This window comes from Sus scrofa, chromosome 1 (genome assembly GCF_000003025.6).
Source record: "Sus scrofa isolate TJ Tabasco breed Duroc chromosome 1, Sscrofa11.1, whole genome shotgun sequence".
Lineage (NCBI taxonomy): Eukaryota > Metazoa > Chordata > Mammalia > Artiodactyla > Suidae > Sus > Sus scrofa.
In genome coordinates, this window is record NC_010443.5 from 16,921,193 (window position 1) to 16,943,089 (window position 21,897).

At 46.1% G+C, this 21,897-nt stretch overlaps 1 protein-coding gene across 4 annotated transcripts in view; it reads right to left on the minus strand.

The window, feature by feature from the left end:
• Positions 1–21,897, minus strand: part of UST (uronyl 2-sulfotransferase) — a 297,667-nt gene that overhangs the window by 80,771 nt on the left and 194,999 nt on the right. For all 4 annotated transcript variants that reach the window (XM_021086995.1, XM_021086988.1, XM_021086998.1 and 1 more), the window contains one exon: positions 18,827–18,980. In XM_021086995.1, coding sequence (XP_020942654.1) covers positions 18,827–18,980 — 154 coding nt within the window. The remainder of the gene's footprint in view (positions 1–18,826; positions 18,981–21,897) is intronic.

Consider the following 21,897-nt stretch of genomic DNA (forward strand, 5'->3'; position numbering starts at 1 on the left):
TGGTGTAATTTAATTTCACCAGCTCCAACAGCTGAACTCCAAAACTCCAAAACAGCTATAACAGCTGTGCCCTGGGAAGTTCCTTTAGATCCTTGGAGACAACAACTAACTTAGCTGAGGACAAGCAGAAATACATTCACTTTATCTAGAAAAAAATCCAACCAATCATCAGTCATGGCCTGGAGGCAACTGGGAAACTTGTACATAAAATACAGATGTGCAGATTTTTATGAATGGAAACCTTGAGAAGGACACACGGACGTGATTATGTATTTATCAAATTGTGAATCAATCAAATATTCACTTAGTCTTTCCTTCAACAAATAACCTTTGGGCACTTACTACGTGTAAGACCCTGTTTTTCAGTCTAAAAAAAACCTTTTTTTAGGTGCTGAAGAAATGCTGGTGAGTAAGAGAGATAAGTTCCCTGCCCATATGTGGTGATTCTACATGATGGGCTCCAGGGAAGCAAAAAATGGTGTATACAAAGCAGGGGAGATGATTCCTGCCCTTTGGGCTTGGAGAGAACTGAGGAAGAAATCAGCAGAGAGTCACAAAGGACACAAAGAGGCAGCTCAGCTTAGTGGTTAGGGCCAAGGCCTCCGAAGCCAGACTGCCTGAGTTTGAATCTGAGTTTCGTCACTGCATGGATGTCACTAAACTCTGGGCGTGTCATTTAACCTTCCTGAGCACCAGGCCTCTCACCTCTAAAATGAAATCATAATAATATAATCTCAAAAGAGCGTGTTGTGGGCATCAAGGGCTAAACAGTATCTGGAACACTGTGTGAACACCAAGAGTAAGAGATAGAGCTGAGCACACGAGTAACTGGAGTGCTAGAAAAGAAATAGAGCCCCAAAGGTTGGGACTGAGAGAGACTGCAGATGAGATTTTTTTTTTTTTTTCTTTTTAGGGCCACACCCAAGGTACATGAAAGGTTCCCAGGCTAGGAGTTGAATCAGAGGTACAGCTGCTGGCCCACGCCACAGCCACAGCAACATGGGATCCGAGCCGTGTCTTCGACCTACACCATAGCTCACGGCAACGCCGGATCCTCAACCCACTGAGCGAGGCCAGGGATCGAACCCACAACCTCATGGTTCCTGGTCAGATTCGTTTCCCCTGCTTCACGACAAGAACTCCTGCAGACAAGATTTTACAGGATGGATAGGATATGGATGGAGAGAGAAAAGAGAAGGGTTTCCAGCTTAGGGTAGCAACGTAAGGAAAAGAATGGATATAAGAAGGAGCCTATTCTGAAAAGAGAACGTGAGAAGCTTGGTTTGAGTAGCATTTGTTTGGGAAAGCAGTTAAGTCAAGGCTGGTGGGATACGGCCAGATGGCTGAGAGTCTTGAAAGCCACAGAAAGGACAGGAGGATTCATCACACAGGGCAGGGCTCGCCAAGCTTCTTGGGCAAGGAATTAAAGCCATGAAGTGAGGTGCTGCTTTGGAAAACAAATCTGGCAGTGCCATAAAGGGTGAAAGAGCAGGAAAAGTGGTTGAATCAGAGGAGATTAGTGAGGACGCTTGTGCAGCGTTGAAAAACACTAAAGATAGTGGTAATGACAGTGGCAATGGAGAGAGGGTGAGCAAAGCTCAGAGACATTCTAAAGAGAAAATAAAAAGGGGTTCAGGGAGTTACCACAGTGGCTCAGGGGAAACGAATCCGACTAGTATCCATGAGGATGCGTGTTTAATCCCTGGCCTTGCTTAGTGGGTTAAGGATCTGGTGTTACTGTGAGCTGTGGTGTAGGTCATAGATGAAGCTCTGATCCAGCATTGCTGTGGCTGTGGCATGGGCTGGCAGCTGTAGCTTCAATTTGACCCCTAGCCTGGGAACTTCCATATGCTGCAGGTGCAGCCCTAAAAAAGACAAAAAAAGACAAAAAAAAAAAAGGACTTCAGTGCAAATTGGACTGAATGGATGAAGAAGAACTTAAAAAAAAATCATGTTCATGGTATATTAGTGATATATGTACATTATTCAAAAGTTTTCAATAACAGTGATCAGATCAGGCAAACACAGAATAGGCAAGATGTATGAAACCGGCTGCATAAAACTCTCACAGGATGACCAAGGAAAAATGAACACAAGAGCCCAATGAAGAGGCAGAGCCAAAGTACTTTAAAGAGAACGAGATACTGTGTGACAGGAGGAAGCCCACCTGTGAAGGGCCAGAAACAGAACCCATTCCCAATAAGTGACCAAGTACTCGGACCTTCACATGCAGGGTTTGTACACAAAAGCAGAAGTCATAGCCTACTGTGTGACATTAGTGATTGGAATTTAATGAGGGGAGCAGCTGGAAATGACAAAGTTAAAGGCTCAGATGCATATGAAGTCAAAACAATTCAAGTGAAGGGGTTCATTTGCTGAGTCCAACTTAGTTTCCAGAAGTAAAGGAGAAATAACAGCCAGCTGGAATTACCTGGCCCACCTGGTGACCCCACAGCCCTGAGAGTGAAACGGGTGTCACTCAAGTCCTCCCACAGGGCTTCTCAAGTCCAAAACTTCAACAAGAAGCACTGTCCAGTCAGGTGTCCACAGTCAAGGTTCCGCTCAAGGATCTTGGCTTACTTCTCTCCTTGTGACATATTTGTATTTATTATTTTTTAAATTTTTTATTTTTTGTCTTTTTGTTCTTTCAGGGCCATACCCACGGCACATGGAGGTTCCCAGGCTGGGGGTCCAATCAGAGCTGTAGCCGCCGGCCTACACCACAGCCACAGCAACGAGAGACCGGAGCTGTGTCTGCGACCTACACCACAGCTCATGGCAACGCCGGATCCTTAACCCACTGAGCAAGGCCAGGGATGGAACCCGCAACCTCATGGTTCCTAATTGGATTCATTAGCCAATGAGTCACTGTGTGACAGGAACGTTACACATTTGTATTTAAATGGGCGGATTGAAATCTGCTCAGAGTAGGGGTCTTAGTCCAAGTCCAAGATTCCTCACCTTTCTAATGTCAGGTGTGCTCAGGTGCATTTTAAAGGCTCTTCTGGTCCTTCTGCAGCAGCCCCACAGGAAATCAAAAAAGGTTGATGGACATGTGGCCTAGGTGTCAGAGCTGGGCCAGACCTGGCCAAAGATGAACCTGACCTGGCAACACTGCAGTTTTACATTTGCTCATATTTTATTTTATTTTTATTTTATTTTAAATTTTCGGCCATGCCCATGTCATGCAGAAGTTCCCGGGCCAGGGCTGGAACCCGAGCCACAGCAGTGACAATGCTGGATTCTTAACCACTAGGCCACCAGGGAACTCCCATTTGCTCTTTTTTTTTTTTCTTTTCTTTGTCTTTTTAGGGCCGCACCCATGACATATGGTGGATCCCAGACTAGGAGTGGAATCAGTCATTTGCTCATATTTTATTTTTATTTATTTATTTATTGTCTTTTTTTTTTTTTTTTTGCCATTTTTTGGGCCGCTCCTGCGGCATATGGAGGTTCCCAGGCTAGGGGTCCAATCAGAGATGCAGCTGCCGGCCTATGCCAAAGCCACAGCAATGTGGGATCCAAGCTGCATCTGCAACCTATACCACAGCTCATGCAACGCCAGATCCTTAACCCACTGAGCAAGGCCAGGGATTGAACCCGCAACCTCATGGTTCCTAGTCAGATTCGTTAACCACTGAGCCACGATGGGAATTCCTGCTCATGTTTTAAAGCGAAGTAAAATGTGTATCTAATTCTACCTTCGGCCTCTCCCTGTTTTTCACTGTTCTTTTGTATTGCAAAATTGTGAATGATGAACCCATTTTGCATTCATTACAATTTATTAAATGTGGTCACTGAGGAGCCGACTGCCAGGAAAACCACACCCATTGGAAAAGACACAAGATCACATCCAGGCCAGAGACCTCCAGAAAGGACTCCAACACTGAATTTACCACTTGCTTGAGTCTTTCCTTCACAATTCTGTGCAAAACAAGCTGGTGAGAAGGCAGCCACTCTGGAGTTGGTAAATTAAAGTGGCATTTAAGTTACAGTCGGGTGATGGTAAAGGGTTAACGAAATCTTCTTTTGTCTTTTTCCTTTTTCTATGATAAATATTTCTAGACCCTACCAGAGAAGAAAGTACTTATTCTAGAATAGTTATTATATATTATATGATGTATATTATACAATTGTATATTAGTTTACACACAAGCATACAAACCCACATACATATAATATGTCATCATGTGCTATTGTACCTAAAGACACAGGTCAATGGAACAAAATAAAAAGTCAAAAAATTGATCCCTTCAAAAATAAGAATTTCTTATGTAGTAAAGGCGACACTTTAGTGTGAAAAAATGAACTATCCTATAAATGTTATTGAGAAAATTTGTTAATCCTCCGGGAGAAAAAAAGATACTGGACTGATACGGTACATCTGACAGCAGAATAAATTTTGGATGGACCCAAGTTTTTAAATTAAACAATAGGAATTACAACAACAACCCTCGAAGCCACCGTGGAGAATTTTTAAAATAGCTTCAGAATGAAGAAGGTCTTTCTAAGTGTAACACACAACTTAGTTCATATCAGGTCATTGAATTCTTGCTCAAGAAGCTTGGTGGGTCCTGCCTTCTGGGATGAACTCTGAAGTTCTCGCTGTTGCTTTCAAGATGCTCAGGGCTCTGGGCCTATCCTCCAGCCTTGACTTATGGCTTTCCTAAATAAATGGATGGTAGTCAAATCCTGCTTCTCACGTCCCGTTTTCAAACCTGGCTCATTCCCACTTCTATTTTTCCCATGCTGCTCCTCTCTTGGTTTGTGATGCTTTTCTTCATTGAAGTTTTTTACTGAGAAAAAGGTAGATTTGCATGCAGTTGTGATGCTTTTTGATGAAATTATTATGATAGAATTATACTAATATCAATAGCTAACACTACACCCAGGGAACAGAAAGACACAGAAGAGTTTTAAGCCGGGAAAGGATGATGTCAGATTTGCACACTGGACACTCTGGATGAACTAGAGATAAGCTGAGGTTTTCAGCTATCTGGGCAGAGCACGAAGAGGGCTTTACTGATGCTGCCCAATGAGGACGATCTGAGAAAAGCCACAGAGGAAGAACCACCAGGCTTGGCAGCTGGACCGGACACGCTTGTGCCCTGCCTCCCATCCTCTGGGCCACTTTTTACACTAGCCATTGCTGCAGCCACAAGATTCAGGCAGAAGTAACTTGAGAGGAACCCCAATTTCTGTTCCCAGTGCTACCCCCAGAGGAACCCACAGCCCAGATGAGGGAGTAAAGGCGTCACGGGGTGAACTGGACAGCAAAGGATGAAAGCCATGGATGCATGCTTTTCTCTTTCGCCAGACAGAGACACTCTAGGATGAATTCTAACCTGTCCTCCAAGAATCCAGTTAGGCTTGAGCCTTGGTTTCTGCAGGAGTGACCAATGTGAGGACAGGCCCTTGCATTGGCTTGCCCTCCATCCTTCTCTCTCCAGCCCCCTACTCTTATTCCCTGGGATCGCTGTCCAAATTCCAACACCCTTCACCCAAACCCTTGCCTCAGGCTTTGCTTTCAGGAAGATTCCAGGTTAAGTCGGTAGCTATGGGTTGGGGGTTGGGGAAAGAAAGAAGACGGGGATGACTCCCAGGCGTCTTGTTTGGGTGACTGGACCTATGGGGTTTCAGTCATTAATCAGCGAATACCGGAGGAGACGGGTTTCTTTGCTGGGTGGTAGAGGCAGAAAGTAGGAAGAGACACTCATCCTGCCACAGCTATTCCCTGACGCTTTGGAGGTGTCCGCAACATACCAGAGCTGCAAGAGGAGGGAAGAGGCGAAGACTGGTGCTCAGTGCACATCGGTACAGAATAAGTACTGAAAGTTGGGCTGGATGTTGGGCCAGGAGCTGGGAAGGGTGCTAAGATTAAAAGCGGAGATCATGTCCTATCATCTGAGAGAATCATTTTATTAAATATATAAAATGTGAAATCGTTTGAAGGACTATGAAGCGACATACATTAACAAGCGAAATATTCCTATTATTTATATTAGCAAGTAAAAAATAAATATAATTCATATCAAGTAATAATTGCTTGGAGAAATAAAGATTAGCAGTAATCAAGGTTGGGTGAAGCTAATCTTATGTCTTGGTTTTGATCGCTTTTCTTAATCTCATAGGGTTTTTATCTATTAATAACAGTCAGATATGGGATGCCATAATTATAGTGAGAGTCCACTGGCAACAAAATTGCCTCTGTCTCTTATTGAACTTGATCACTTGGTTTTACACATCTGCGGATTCTTTGGACAGGTTTCATCCAAGAGGTTAAGTTTATTTCAAAAATGGGCAGTGAGTGTTTAAAACTCTGCAGAATGATGAAATGGCAGCCGTCTCAACATAAAAGTCATACTAGTATAACCTTCCTCTTCAATGCAAAAAAAGAAAAAAAAATGAGTACGGAAACATCTTAGCTGAATGTTGATCCAATTCCATTGTTTTTACTTTGTAATATGAAATACAGAGGCATTTTTTAAAAAGCTCTGTTTATCATGAAATTGAGTGAGCTTTGGTTAAAATTTTTTCATTTAATCATGAATATCTGCACAAGTTCAAGGTCAGAGAAAAAGTAGTCAGCGCCTAGAGATTGTGTGATTTTACAGCCAATCCTTTCCCCACCTGCCCCCTTCATTCCTGGCTGCTCTCCTAGATCAATGGGAATGTCACGTGGGATACATCAGACTTCCTATTAAATTCCCGACAAACCACATTTATTGGTACCATTTCCACCCTGTCTGTGACACTCATTAGTCAATCATAAAAGGGAACTGAAGTGGTTTGTTAAGTGCGCTCTGCAAAACTTATTAAGCCAAGACCATCACAATTTCCAGACTGGACTCTATAACTTTTCCAGGGTTTTAACTGTTTTAATATTACGAGGTGAGTTTGACTTCTCAGTTGCATTTCCGGAGATCAGGCATCTCTAATACCTAACTCTGCTGAAGATCACCCAGAAGGTCCAAGGGACTTAGCACGCTTTTGGTTCCCCAGGCCCCAGCCCCCATCTAGCTGCCTCCTTTTAAGACTATGCTTGTCTTGGAGTTCCCTCGTGGCACAAGGGGTTAAGGATCCAGTGTCATTGCAGCGGCTGCATGTGACAAATGGTCCACTTTCCCTCTGCTTCTATCCTCCTTGTAGTCAAAAGTATTTAGACTTGTCCTTCAATTTCCAGCCATTAGAGGGCAAGGCTGCTGCAGCTAACAGCTTCTAAGACTTGTTTTGAGAGACCTTGAGCAAAGCAAGCATTTTTCCAATTACACACTATCTAATTCAATTTACATTTATTAGAAAAACTGCCAGCTATTTCATGTTAATATTGACATTTTCATAAGCACTTGCAATTAGAATTCAAGCTGAGATTCCAATACATCTCTTAGATGTTTTATACTTACTTTTCCTGTCTGTCTTGAGACTTTGCAAAATATTTTTAAGAACACGTTGGAGGTCATTCTGCCTTTGGGGAATTTATGCTGTGTATGTAAAACAGCTGGGCAGTGAAAAAAATATTACAATTCGGCAAAGCAAATTGAGGCTAACTATAGTTCTGAAAAACAAGCATAGGGTATGAAATTCAAAATTTTAACAGAGATAAATTGAGTCATTAGTTTTTCACTTTATATAAAACTTCACCCCATAACTTCTTTGAATAGCAAGCTCCCTGGTTACATTTAAAAAACATTATTTTACAGAACATTTCCTGACTGCATTTAAAGTCTAGTTCTATTCACCCATGTCTTTAAATTTAGCATTTATATGTATTTGTGTGAACTGAGCGGCATTTAAAGGGTGACACATGTCTCTTTGGAAAAATGGCAGTGGAGTCCAAATGCCTTCCTTGACCAAATAAAAAGATGTCTTCATGCTAAAATATTTTATCCATCAAAGTACACACTCTCTGTTTAATTGCCTGAGCATGCTTCTTAAAGTGAGATCTTAAATGTACAGTATAATATACTCTTTGGTTTCTGTATAATAAATACTGCTCACTTCAATTTAAAAGAAAGCCTGACTTAAGACCTACATAGGGTATTCACAAAAACAACAAATCTTACAGTATACCCTCAAACTCCTTTAATGACATTTATTTTGTGCATGCCAATTAAAAGTCTAACAAATAAAAAAATTTCTGAAGGGAAGGCAAACATAGCTTTTTCCAAATGTGCAGAGGATACAGAAAGTAAGCTTCCAGAAGATATTCAGGAGGTGATCTCCCAGTAGAAATAGTTCCTGCTAATACAGCAAGAAATGACGTGTTGTTATTTCTCGGTAGTTCTCAACCTTAGCTACACGTTGGCATCGCTTTGGGAGTTAAAAAAAAAAAAAAAATCCCCAAGTCTAGCTTGCATCCCCAATCAATAAAACCAGAATCTCTGGGTGTGGGACAGGTTGTAAAAGTCTCCCAGGTGATTCCAGCCAGGCTGAGAGCCACCTCCTTCTTAAATATGAGCCATCTGTCCCAGCAGGGGTGCAAGGCTGAGCCCCCAAGGGAGCAGGCAGCTGCAGCTGGCCGCTGACTCACAGCCAGGGAAGGGCAGGGGTTGGGGGCTGGACAAGATGAGCTCAGCTGACAGGTGGCCAGTGGGATGCACCTGGCTGTGCTCTGGCAGCTTGGGTTTGATGGCCCTGAAGGGACCTTCCATTGAGCAAGCAGGTCAGGCAAACCTGATCTGGCAGCCCCTCAGGGACATCTGGAGAATCCCTTCTCAGCCCCAAAGCTCCTCGCCTCCCGAAACCCTCTGCTCTAGCCAAGCTGGGCAGCTGACCATAGAGCAAGCCTCAGCTTCTCGGGCTTCTGCACAAATGCTCTGCTCCTGCGGTCCTCCTGACCCTTACCCCTGCCTTAATCTGTATCCATCCCTAAAGACCGAGCTCCCAACTCATCCAGGAAGTCTTCCTGATGACTCCAACTCTCACGGATTTCTCTTCTCTCCTGAATTTTCAGGTGTAAGTGTCTGCATCATTCTTTTGCTAATTAAACACGTCCCAGCCAATGACAACCCCTGTGCTGCCGCACTGAGCTGTTCTCACTCTCCTTGTTAGTGTTAAGATTTCAGGTTTGGGTCTTCTGTTGCCAGCCAGGCAGTTAGCAGCAGGAAGGACAGCGAGGTGCCTTACACGCCTTTGTAAACGCTCCCCTTTTACCACCCCTACCCCCACCTAGAACTGCTCCTTGCGCATGGTCCTTGCTCTATAAATACCTGCTCCTTGGTTATCTCCCACTTGATCACTGCACTAGCCTCAGTTTAACTGGTCCACCCATTTCATTGGATTAACTGGAGCCCTTCTCTAGACTGTCCATTGAAGTTAAGATAATTTTTTTTTCCCCAAATGTTAAGTTTTAGGGTCCCATGTAAACATGCTTTCCCACCACTGGCCTTGCTTTAAATCCTTTAGTGTCTCCCCAGTCCTCTTAACAGGCCATGGGAGATTCTGTGGGGCACAACCCCTGCCTGCCCACACCATGACACTCAGCTCTTCCTGCCTCCTCACTCTACCCCAGCCTACATGGCTCTTCCCTCAAGCTCATGGTACTCCCTCCTGCCACAGGACCTTTGCACATGCTGTTCCCAATGTCTGGATATTCTTCCTTCTCCTCTTTCCCTTTCAGATCTTAGCTGAACCGTCGCTTCTCTGACCTCTAGACTTGCTGGCTACCCCATTCTATGCCTGAGCAGTGGCGCATCACTCTGCTCTGTAAGACTGACGCAGTTACTATTTCACATGAATTTGTGTGGTTTGGAGATGAACACCTGTCTCCCTTGTAGGACTCCTGAGCTCTGTGAGGACAGACAAAGGGTCTATTTTTGCTCAGCATTTTATTTCCAGTTCTTATTACTGTGCCTGCCACACAGGAAGTCCTAAATCAATATTCATCGAATGAATAAATGAATGGATGGATGAATGAGTCACTAGTAGGAGTAAAACCAGAATGTATGACTGGCCCCTTGGTTTTGCAGAGCAGGGACAGGAAAGCCATAGTTTGGTGTCACTGCATGGCAGCATGCCACAGTGGAAGGCAGATGTGGGCTTCCCACCTGTGGTTGGGACAAGCCAAGTTTCAAAATGCCTGTTATGCTCATATCCCCTCCACAGTCCCCTTGGTCCCTGCAGTCCTTGGTGGGGTAGACAGAATAAGAGACCCCAAAGATGTCCACACACTAATCCCTGGGACCTGTGAATATGGTCCTTTATACAGCAAAAAGGATTGTGCAGATGTAATTACGGTTACATGGGGAGATTATTCTCGATTATCTAGGTGAGCCCAGTCCATTCATAAAAATCCTTAAAAAGTAGAGAACCCCTCTCAGCTGGGTTAGAGGAATGAGGTGGAAGAAGGCAGGCGAGAGGTGTGAAGCATGGGAGGGACTCCACCCATCACCGGTTGCTCAGAAGATGGAGGAAGGGACCCACGGCTTAAGGGGTGTAGATGCTTCTAAAAAATGAGAACAACACTCATATGGCCACCAGCAAGAAATGGAATCTCAGTCCTACAACCACAGGATATGCATTCTGTCAATCAGCCAAATGAACGGGGAAATGGGTCTTCCCCCCATGCCTCCAAAAAGGAATCAGCTCTGCCAACACCGTGAGTTGAGCCCAGTGGAACCTGTGTCAGACATCTGACCCACAGAATTGTAAGATAAGAAATTTCCTCTGTTAAATGCTGGCGAGGGTGTGGAAAAAGGGAACCCTCCTACACTGTTGGTGGAAATGTAAATTGGTACAACCACTATGGAAAAAGTATGGAGTTTCCTCAGAAAACTAAACATAGAAATAACATATGATCCAGCAATCCCACTCTTGAGTATATATCCGGATGAAAGTACAATTCAAAAAGATACATGCACCCCTATATTCACTGCAGCACTATTCATAATAGCCAAGACATGGAAACAACTTAACTGTCCACTGACAGATTAATGGATTAAGATGTCCATATACACAATGGAATACTACTCAGCCATAAAAAAAGGACAAAATAATGTCATTTGCAGCAACGTGGATGAAACTAGAGAGTCTCATACTGAGTGAAATAAGTCAGAAAGAGAAAGATAAATACCATATGATATCACTTATATATAGAATCTAAACTATGATGCAAATGAACCTATCTACAGAACAGAAACAGACTCACAGACATGGAGAACAGACTTGTGGTTGCCAAGGCAGAGGGGGAGGGAATGGGATGCACTGGGAGTTTGGAATTAGTAGATGCAAACTATTACATATAGAATGGATAAGCAACGAGGTCCTGCTGTGAACTATATCCAATCTCTTAGGACAACACATGATAGAAGATAGTATGAGAAAAAGAATGCATACATATACATATATATGTATGTATATATATGTATAACTGAGTCACTTTGTTGTACAGCAGAAATTGACTGAACAATGTAAATCAACTATAATAAAACATTTAAAACAAGAAATTTTTGTTGTTTAAGGCACTAAATATGTGGTAAATGGCCACAGCAGAGATCGAAAACCAACACAGACACTGCATGTACAGGTGGCTCCACCCTGTCTCATCCATCTGACCATGGCCTTGACTGCAGCGGGGAGCAGACTTGTCCCACGGGCAGCTGAACATGACCTATGGCTGGCCAGGGCGACCAAGTGGATGGAAAGGTCACTCTTAGGAGGCTGAACGTGAACTTTGGAGAAATCGCAGGCAGCACCATGGAGGCAGATGGGGAGGCCAACGAACGCAGGGAGAGCAGAGCCAGCAGCTGAGGTCCGTCAAGGGTAGACTCTCGGAGCAGGGAACTGGGAACCCCCGGGCAGCCGGGGCACCAACATAACCCAGTGCCTGGACCCGGCTCCCATCCTGAACCATTTCTAGCTTTCCTGCAGTGAGGCTGAAGGTGCTCTGCTCTTCGCTCTTCCCACGTGGCCTGGCTCTGCGTGGCATTTCCTGGCAGTTGTGGTCCTTCTGTCCTCATTACCGGATACATCCTTACAGTACCTCTCACATCCTTACAGTATCTCTCAACCTGAGCGGATCTGAGCTCCCTGCAACCAACGCAGCCAAACACACTTCCTCATACTCGAGGTCTGGTCTCATCCACTGAGCCTCATGGACTCGCCGCCTAGTCTATAAAAGGGGATGATGCCTGCACCAGGGGATGCCCTGAGGAGGAAGGTGCTAACACAGGGACAGCCCGCTGACTGCATCACGCTTACGGCAGTGGTTACTGGGTGGCAGTCAGGTGTGGCTGGCAGCCTTCCGCTCTCTCCCAGCAAAGGCTCCGAGCTTGCGGCTCTCTCATCGCCGCTCCTTTCTCCCCTCTCCCTTCATTGTTTCCTATCCTCCTCCTACTATGCCCATCGTCCTCTCTGCCCCAACTCCCAGGGACAATCCAGGTAGTGCTGAACGTTAGAACTGCTCTTTGGTTCTAAAAACACCTGTGCCTCCTGCCTTGGACACACCTCAGGACAAATGGACGGCAAAGGCATCTCTGTCCTGTGGGGGCTCCTTTGTCATCTGTGCAGCTCACAGTGCGTCAAGGCCCTGCACCTTTCTTCCCCAGTCCTCGGGAGAGGCAAGCCAGCTGCTTCAGTGACTTTACAACCGTGTGCCTGCCCCTGCTTAGGTTTCCAAGTAAATAAACACAGGACAACTGGGTGCCAGCAGGCTGGGATCAAAACCCGTCTCCAGCTGTTGGGAACACAAAGAGAAGCAGTGTCCTTAGAAACGGGTTCCCAGGAGAAGGGGTCTGGTGAGGCCATCTGAGATCTCAGCAGAAGCGGACCCGATGGTTCAGGACACGGTCCAGCGTGGCTTGAGCCACATAAGAACAGCAGCCCCTGCTGGCTCCCCATAGCAGAGAAGTCCCTCCGCCCCCGCCCACCGCTGATCTATAGAAAAAATTGCCTCGTTAGGTCATGTTGGACCACTGACAGAGTCAGAAGGATGAAACGCATCAATGCTGAAATGTGTTTTGGAAAGTTTTAGCTTTCAAAGCATTTTCGCATAGAATGCTTAATTTCTTTGCCCAACAACCCTGTGTTATAGGCAAGGTAATATGTTCCCGTTGTACAGATGAGAAAAGTAAGGCTCGTGGAGGCTAACTCACTGGCTAGGTCACCCAGCTAGGGCAGCTGAGAAGGGAACCTGAGTTCACCATGTCCTGGGCCACTATCCCAGCCTGCAATCATAAGCCAGATTTGAGCTAGGTGGAGACAAAGAGCATTACTTTCTTACCTTCAAAGATTTGGAAAATAAAGATATTTACTGAAATACTTAAAAATGATCCAAATCCCTTATTCACCATCTTCCTTTAGGAAAAATGATGCTTTAGGAATGAAAGCACAGCCTGAGGTTTCATTCCCAGGCCAGCTTCAGCCGATCAAGACAGTGCAGAAATTTCCAGAAACGAGGATTTCATATATATACTTCCAAAACTAAAGGACACTCAGAATCCAAAGCTTTCAAGCAGATTAAAATGCACAGTCTTCTGAAAACCTTTGCTGCTGCTGGCCAATATTCAGGCTTCTCTAGAATCCAAATGGGCCAATATGATTCACTGAATTCTTTATGAATTAAGAAGCTGTAAATTACACGTCTTTTCTTTTTAAACATGCATTACTTTCCACACGTTACAGCCAAGACGAATAAACAGTATCACAGAGGCAGCTTTCTCCCTGGGAACGTCCGCTCCTCTCTCTCCTTGCTGTTCAAATGGAGGGCCACTTGGTGAAGTTACTCTAGGTTTGGGTAAGAAGCCCCACGTGACATGTTTTTTGGAGTTTGAAAGTGCCCAGTGGTATCTCTGAAGAATATCACACCACGGAACTTTCTCAGGCCAGGTTTCGAGCAAACAGAGAGCACAAACCACACATGTCGAACTGAGAGAGTGGAAATGGGAGCCCAAGAAGCCTGTTTTCAGGGAGACTCAGGGCCTGGAACAGGGAGTGGCTTCAGTGGGAAGGAGGCGCCGCCTCCCTGGCTTGTAAATCACAGCAGTTGCTCTTCATTAGCAGACATGCATTCCCAGGAACTGCATTCTGGGTGCCAGGTATTTACTTCCCTGCCCTGGAAAGGGAGCAGCCTGGGTTCCAGCGGCCTGGGTTCCAGCTGCTCAGACCTGCCCACCTCCTGAATCCAACACCAAAAAGGAGGCAGCCACCTCCTGAGCTGGGGAGCAAGTTTCTGACTCCAGACGAAGACAATGAGCCTAAGAGAAGTGCCTTTTCACCGCATGGCTGCTCTAAGCTGAATGTGTATCCGTTCTAGATTCATTCATTGTAAAATTATTTTCTGGTAAATACAAGTGAAGAATGGTTTGGAAAGAAATAGAAACTTTTAGAAAATCTCATTGTTTACAGAAGATACAAAAGATAGCTATAAGATGCTTATTTGGACAAAAAAAATATATATATACCAGTTAAGTCTTTGTCAGGATGTACCAGACAAAATGATTTTGCTGGAAAAGCATAAAACTTGGTCCAGTTGTCTTCTCCCTTCCCCATCCAGGAAGCAAAGCAACAACAGAGTCGTGAAGTGAGGAGGCCTGGCTCCTACTGCGGGTGGGACCCTAACCCATTGCTGGACCCAGGCCCCATTCCTGCACCTGCAAGAGGTTCCTCACAATCTTTGGGGACCCCTCATATCCTCCGATCCCTGTGTCCCTTTCCACCTTCTTCCCAACCACCCAGCATCACAGATGCTATTACTTCAGCCCCAGAGTGGGCTCAGAGGCCCGGCCCTCTCTCAGCTGTATGCTAATCAGCTCTGCAAGGCTCACGGCCAGGAGCAGAACCACCTCATTTTTGGCAACTGGATAAAGCAAGTGGCTTCAGAGCAGCGAGATCTGGAATCATGTGGGGACATCGGTGGAGCGGTTTCGGGCCAGCACCCGTGACTCCGAGTATGTGCCATGTGCAGGGAGAGGCCTTGCTGTGCGGTCACTGGAGAGGGCGGCCTGCCCTGCTTGGCCTCTCGGGCGCAGGGACATCCAGAGCATCTCCTTTCGGGCGCCTGTCCCCAGGAGGGGCCTCGCTGAGGGCACCGGGTCTCCTCACAGCTGCCCTGCACCCCAGCGAGACACAAACAACACCCTCTTTTGAGTGAGACAACTGACCACCCAGGCTTGCCAAAATGAGGACAGGCTCTGAAAGGGGGCAGTTTTATTTCAAGGGTCTAATGGGACCAAAGAGATGGAATAAAAAGTTTCAGCTATTTAAAAAAAAAAAAAAAAAAAAAAAAAAGGCAATAGACCGTCTTCTTCCAAATAAACAAACTATCCTTTGAACAAGAAAACAGCCTCCTAATGGGGTGAGGCTGGAGCCAGATCATAAAGGAGTCACGTGTTCTGGGGCCCCCTTCCCTCCTGCTCCCTCCAGGTCTCCCTCCACTGCTTCGGGGAGTCCAGTGCTCTCCTGCTGGGGCCTCGCCAAAGGAATGATCAGGCCCTTCCCAGGACACAGGGCTTACAGTTGGAATAGGGGCCCCTGCCTTCGCAGAGGGTAGAATTCCACATCACACCCTAAGGGCAGCTACCAGCTCATCAACAATAGGACTTGCCTCCACTACCAGCTTTCGACATTTCATGGGCTTCAAAAAAAAAAAAAAACCTAAACCACAATTGTTTTCTCCTATGTTTACAACTTCTCTCTCTAATGATTACAACTTATTGTTTGTGTGAGTGGGTGAAGACCGTTACGTGGAGTGATTTACAGGATGGCAAATACTTGACAGGGTAGCAAAACCTGGAAAATTCCCACAACTCCATATTAACTGCCTTATAACGATATTAATATTTTGTTGTATATTATTTCTTAAGTAGACTGCTATTGAGGCTTCTATTATTTCAGCCCCTCGTTTGAGTGCCAGGGATGTGGATAGAACTTTGATCTTGTCCTCAAAGAGCTTATAGGCTGTCGAGAGGAGAGGCATGAAGACATATCACCCAGAGAAATGACACAGCCAGGCAGCGCAGAACCTGGGGGGAGCAATGAAGAAGAAGATTGGGACTTCCACGTACAGTTGTGTAGATTGTGCACTGCACAACCTTAGGGTCTCCATCCCACAAACTCCGTTTTCAATAGAACCTCTTGGAAACTGAGAGGAGGCTTGTGAGACTTCAGAGCAAGCACCCAGGCATCAGACAGATACAGGTCCAGAGCAGAAGGGAGGAGTCCTGACTCTTAGAAAGAAGTGGGGGGTGGGGAGATTCGCTGAGGATGTTTGAAGGCTGATGAGATGATGCATCCCCTGCTGGGAGGAGGGTTCAGCTTTCTCTTGGAGATTCAGGAGAAAGTCACTGACTAAGGCATGTACATTTGAGGCTTATTCATGTTACTTCCCAACTCAAAGTTATTGCAGTGACTCACAGGGCCTTATATGGTCTGTTGTCTCCAAGCCTTACCTCTGAATTCACCTCCTGCACTTCTCTGTCCCCACCCCACACCCTGTTCTCCCTGCTGATTTCTGAATGAGCAGCACGAGCACCCACTGCAGGCCTTTGCTCCAGCTAACCACCCCCCCACCCCCGCCCCCGGAGCTGTGTTCCCCAGCTGATCGCCTGACCTGCTCCATCTGTCATCATTCTAATCATTGCTCATAGGCCAGATCCAGTGCCTTCCCTGGCCTCATTAACATCAGAGCCTGTCCCCACCCACTCAGGCATCCTGGACCCCTAGCACTGCCCCTCCACCTTCTCGTCCTTCCAAATCACTTTTCACCTTCTGGTAGACTATGAATTTATTTATGACTGATAGTAATATTTGAAAGGTAGAATTCATAAAACTTGTTCTCATATCTTTGGTTTCTCAGCATCTTCTGCTATAGTTTGGCTCTAACTTTCATAATACAGGATTGAGTCAGAAACTTTGTAATGTATTTTTTCTTTTTTAAATTAAAGTTTAGTTGATTTACAATGTTGTGCCAATTTCTGCTCTACAGCAAAGTGACCCAGTCACACATTCACACAAAAAGAATATATACATTCTTTTTCTCATATCATCTTCCATCATGTTCTATCCCAAGAGATTGGGTATAGTTCCCTGTGCTGTACAGTAGGACCTCATTGCTTATTCATTTTACATGGAATATGCTTTACGTTTTCCAAAAAAATCATATAATACTAATCAAGATCCAATACAGAATGTATATACGTGCCTAAGTCACTTTGCTATACCACAGGAGTTAGCACAACATTGTAAATCAATTACACTTTGATTTTAAAAATCAACTTAGTTAAAATAAAGAGCCAATAAAACTCTAAAGACATTATTCCTGTAGTAAGTGGGTCTATACTCGGAATGTGTACTTGTCACTGAATTAAACAAAACAAAACAAAACAGAGCCAGATTCATACATGCAGTTTAAAGAAAAAGATGAGAGTTTTTGCCATTAAAAACTAAAAAGAAAAAAAAAGGACAAGCCATTTAAAAAATATACGATCAGAATTATTTCACCGAAGCATTAGGCAGCTGAACAAATGCTGTATTGTGAGTGACAAGCCTGGGTTCCTGGTCTCAGCCCCCCTCTGATAATTTGTGCAGCCCTGGATAAGATACTTCTGTGCATCTCAGCCTTCCCAGCTCTAATCATGGCTTTTAAGACATGAAAGTGACATGATCCAAAAATGCTCCATCCTCCAAACACATGCTTTTGGTATGTGTTTTGAAAGCCAATGAGGACAGAGAAGTTTTGGTTTTGTGCTGGAACGGTGGCTGACGATACTTTAGCTCAAGGGGGCTGCTTGGGACGTGCCAGCAGTGGACGTGGGCTCTGGGTCACGTGCCAGCCATGGGAACAGCTCTGCACTGAGCCCTCGACATGCTCTGTCCTTCTCTTCCTGCTTGTGCCCACAGCCCAGGACGGTCTGGGTGAGGCCGATGGGCTCTCTGAGACAGAGACCAGGACTGCAGCCTCTTTAACGCCAGGCTCTAAACTACTCCGCAAGTGTTTGCCAATCTAGGTCATCAACTGGTGAGAAACACCTCTTCTGCTCTGGTGCGGGCTGAACCATGCACTACTTTCATCTGTTACCAGCTCCAAGCTGTGGGAACAATTACTGGGATCAAAATTAACATCCCTATGGATCTGAGGGTCCCAAAATGAGGTCCAGACAAGCAAACAAATTTCAGCGAGGTGGCCTGATTCTGCTGTGCTGTGGCAGAACGGACCTTGGACCTGGAGCCAGAGGACTGGAAACCGTCGGTCACGGTTGTGCTCACATCCTTTTTGAACCTCGGGGTCCTCATCCAAAAAGTCCCCTCTCTCATGGGACTGTCATGGGAGTTGAATGGGATGAGGCATGAGAAAGCACTTTGTGAGCCCTTAAGAGAAATCCCCCAATACGCCAAAGCAAGAGCAGTGCTGGTCAGGGCTCCCTGGAAAAGACTTCCTTTGCTCGGACCTAAAACCTAGCACAGAAAGTCACTTGAGACCTGTTCTTTAGGGTCTGGGTCATCTGGAAAATTAATTCTTTATTTTCTTTTTAGGGCCGCACCTGCAGCACATGGAAGTTCCCAGGAGAGGGGCTCTAATCAGAGCCACGGCTGGAGCTTACGCTACTGCCACGGCAACGCCAGATCCAGCCACATCTGCAACGTACATGGCAGCTCATGGCAATGCTGGATGCTTAACCCGCTGAGCAAGGCCAGGGATGGAACCCACATCCTCATGGATACTAGTCGGGTTCTTAACCTGATGAACCACAATGGGAACTCCTGGAAAATTAACTTTTCACGGTAAACACCTGCTCCCTGAGGAGGGGCCCTGGCCACAAGGAACTCGTGGACCTGCCACGGGATGGCCCCAGGAGGGGCGGGGCCACCTCTCGGATGCGACAGGACTTACCAGGTAGCGCTCCTCCTGCCTCATGCTGGGGGTGCGGATCATGTGGTTCTGTTCCCCTCGCCAGTCTCCAAATCGACGGAAAAAGTAGTTAGATAAGAACCGGTTGACGGGGTCTCTAATGATGTTGATGTAGACGGGCTGGTCTCCTCCGAACCTGAGACGCACACAAACACGGAGGTGGTTACAAGGCATCCCTTCGGGAGGAAAATGAAGCCAACTGGGTGCTGGTTCCCCTCTAGGTTAACTTATCATCATCCTAAGACCCTGCGAACAGTCTGGTCGGCAAGCAGTGTTCCCTGATGGGCCTGTCCAGGCACCTGCTCAGGGGCTGGAGGTTCCTGAGGGCAGGGCTGGGCTGTCCTGGGTTTTGCATTCCCAGAGTCTGGTACAGACCCACTGGCCCTCACGGAATGTTTCCACTGACGGCTAAGTTCTGGACGCCTTGCTGGGTGAAATGGTACTTAGACTACACTCGAATTCCAACGGTCTCGGGTAAGGGGCTCTGCAGGAAGTGATAAAAATAGCCAACATTTATTAAGGGCTCCCTGATCACCTGGCTGTAATTGCTTTGTGACTCATCAAAGCTTCGCAACATCTCAGTGGAGTAGAACTGTAATTACCCCTATTCACACTGAAGAAACAGAGGCAGGGTGCAGGGGAGCACCTCTCAGCCAGGATATGAATCCCATCTAATTCCAGAATCTGTACTCGCAACCATAGAAAGAAGAGTCCAGAACGGAGAAAAGGAACAATTTGAGGGATGACATGAACGCCACAAAAGTCGATATAATTATCCTCAAATGATGGCAAGGGGGTTTAGACAAAAATAAAACAAATATCTAGGTGGGCCATTTTAATTCCTTCCACAAAAGGATTAGACAAATGCACTGAAAGCTGACCCAAGGGCAAGGTCGTCCCCAGGCCAAAGGATTAGGTTGGCGGAATTTGTCTTAAGAGTCTTCCCCTTTCTCTCTGAACTGCCCGAATGCAGTGACCCTGAAGATCCTGGAAGAACACTCTGGGCTCTGGGCAGAGGTCTTGCTCTGGGGACCTCCTGGGGGACCCACAGGCTTCTCTCACCCCATGACCTTCTGATGAGGAGGCCTAGACATTCTGTCGGAGGTCAGAAAGAGCTCAGAGAAAACAAACTGACACGACCCTGCTCCTGTCTCTCCAGCCGGCAGGCCATTTATCTTTCAAAATCTAGCCCAGGGAGTTCCTGTTGTGGCTCAGCAATAACCACCTGACTAGTACCCATGAGGATGTGGGTTCGATCCCCGGCCCTGCCTAGTAGGTTAAGGATCTGGTGTTGCCATGAGCTACAGTGTAGATCTCAGACGCAGCTCAGATCTGGCGTTGCTGTGTCTGTGGTGTAGACCGGCAGCTGTAGCTCTGATTCAACCCCTAGCCTGGGAACTTCCATATGCTGCGGGTGTGGCCCTAACTAGCAAAAAAACAAAAAACAAAGCTCCAGCGTCACCGCCACATCCTTTTGCAATGAACTTCCATCCTTGTGGTGGTGCCTCCCTCTGCCTGCTCCAAGCCCTCTCTCCAGCACTGTGTATACCCGTCCGCCTCTCCCATCAGACCATGGGCCTCCAGAAGCCAGGAACAATGTCCTTTAGACTGTGTGTGGCACACGTAGGTGCTCAACCAATGAAGACATGACTCTTGGGTGCATGCTTCTAAGTTCATCAACATCTGCCACCATCCCAGGGCTCTGTGGTACAGGAGGGTGGACATAACAAGCCATCACTCCTTTTTTGTGTATTAATTTATAGAATGCTGTCCCCAGATTTTGGCATTTTTAAAGAGAATCTTCAGGGAGAAGAAATCAAAGGAACAAGAAGGATGACTCGCCAGTGGTGTGGTTTTGGGCACCAGGACTCGGGACACTACTCTGGGCTCCTGGAATACCCTGTGTTGCAAATCGTGCCACTCAGGAGCAGGGTTAGCCCAGCCAACATGACTCTTGTCAGCTCCCAGATGTACACATGGTGACACTCATGTGCAGCTGGGTGAACAACTGACCAGGCCCAGATGTCAGCTGTGCTGCCCTCATCCTCGCTGATCTTCCTCTTTTTAATTCGATTTTTAATTCGATTGGGTTTTTAATTTTAATTTTTAATTTGATTGGGTTTTTAACTTTAATTTTTAATTCAAGTGGGTTTCAGGGCTCTGATAAACAGCAGCTTATAGGGTTAGGGGTTAGAAAGACACAGCATGCATACCAGGTGTGAATGCAATCCAACCCTCACATTGCAACAGGCTTTAAAAAACCTCAACTGTGCTTCCGTGGTCATGTGAAGTGTGACTATGACCACTAGGTAGCATAACCACACGGTCAAGTCCATCCGTGCTGCCCACTACCAGAAGGTTCTCAGCCTGGCCACGGCCACCTTCCACTCCAGGCAGGAGATGAGAAGACTGACAAAGCTTGTTGAGTCCGGGGGACTGCTCTTTTGCACACTGCAACCCAATGCAAGATTTCCAGAATAGATTTCCAAAAAGAAGGTTTAGAAAGTTTAAGCATTTATTGTCAAATAGTATCAGAGAGTATAACAGCCTCCCTAGAAATTTCAACTGTGAGAGAGGTTTCTGACGTATTCTCTCCCTTTCCAGAAAAATGACAGGAGCAATAGTTTCAGGCCACCAACCCTTGTCCTTTTTCTAGGACATATAGCTTCCTCCCTGGGGAGCTGTGTCAGTTATACAAAAGAGCCAATAGCCTGTCCCAGGGCCCGAGAAGAACATTTTCTACCCTTGTCCCATCCTCTCTCAGGATCAGTTTCTCCTCTCAGCAATTTTAAAATTCTGGGCAGAATTCCCGGTCACCCTTAGAAGGTTTCTGGGTCACCTGAAACTTTCATGGCTCTTTCCTCCCCCCGCCACCACCGCTTCCCAGGAAGCCTAACGCTCTGCCCTATTATTTCCAAAGCCCTTGAGAGGAGGTCCCACAGCCTCCCTGTGAAGCCCACAGGCTGAGGCGTCTTTGTTACGCTCAGGCAAAACCCTTAATCTTCCCTTTGTGCACATTTCCTCTGGTTTGATCCACTGGACACAAAAGATTA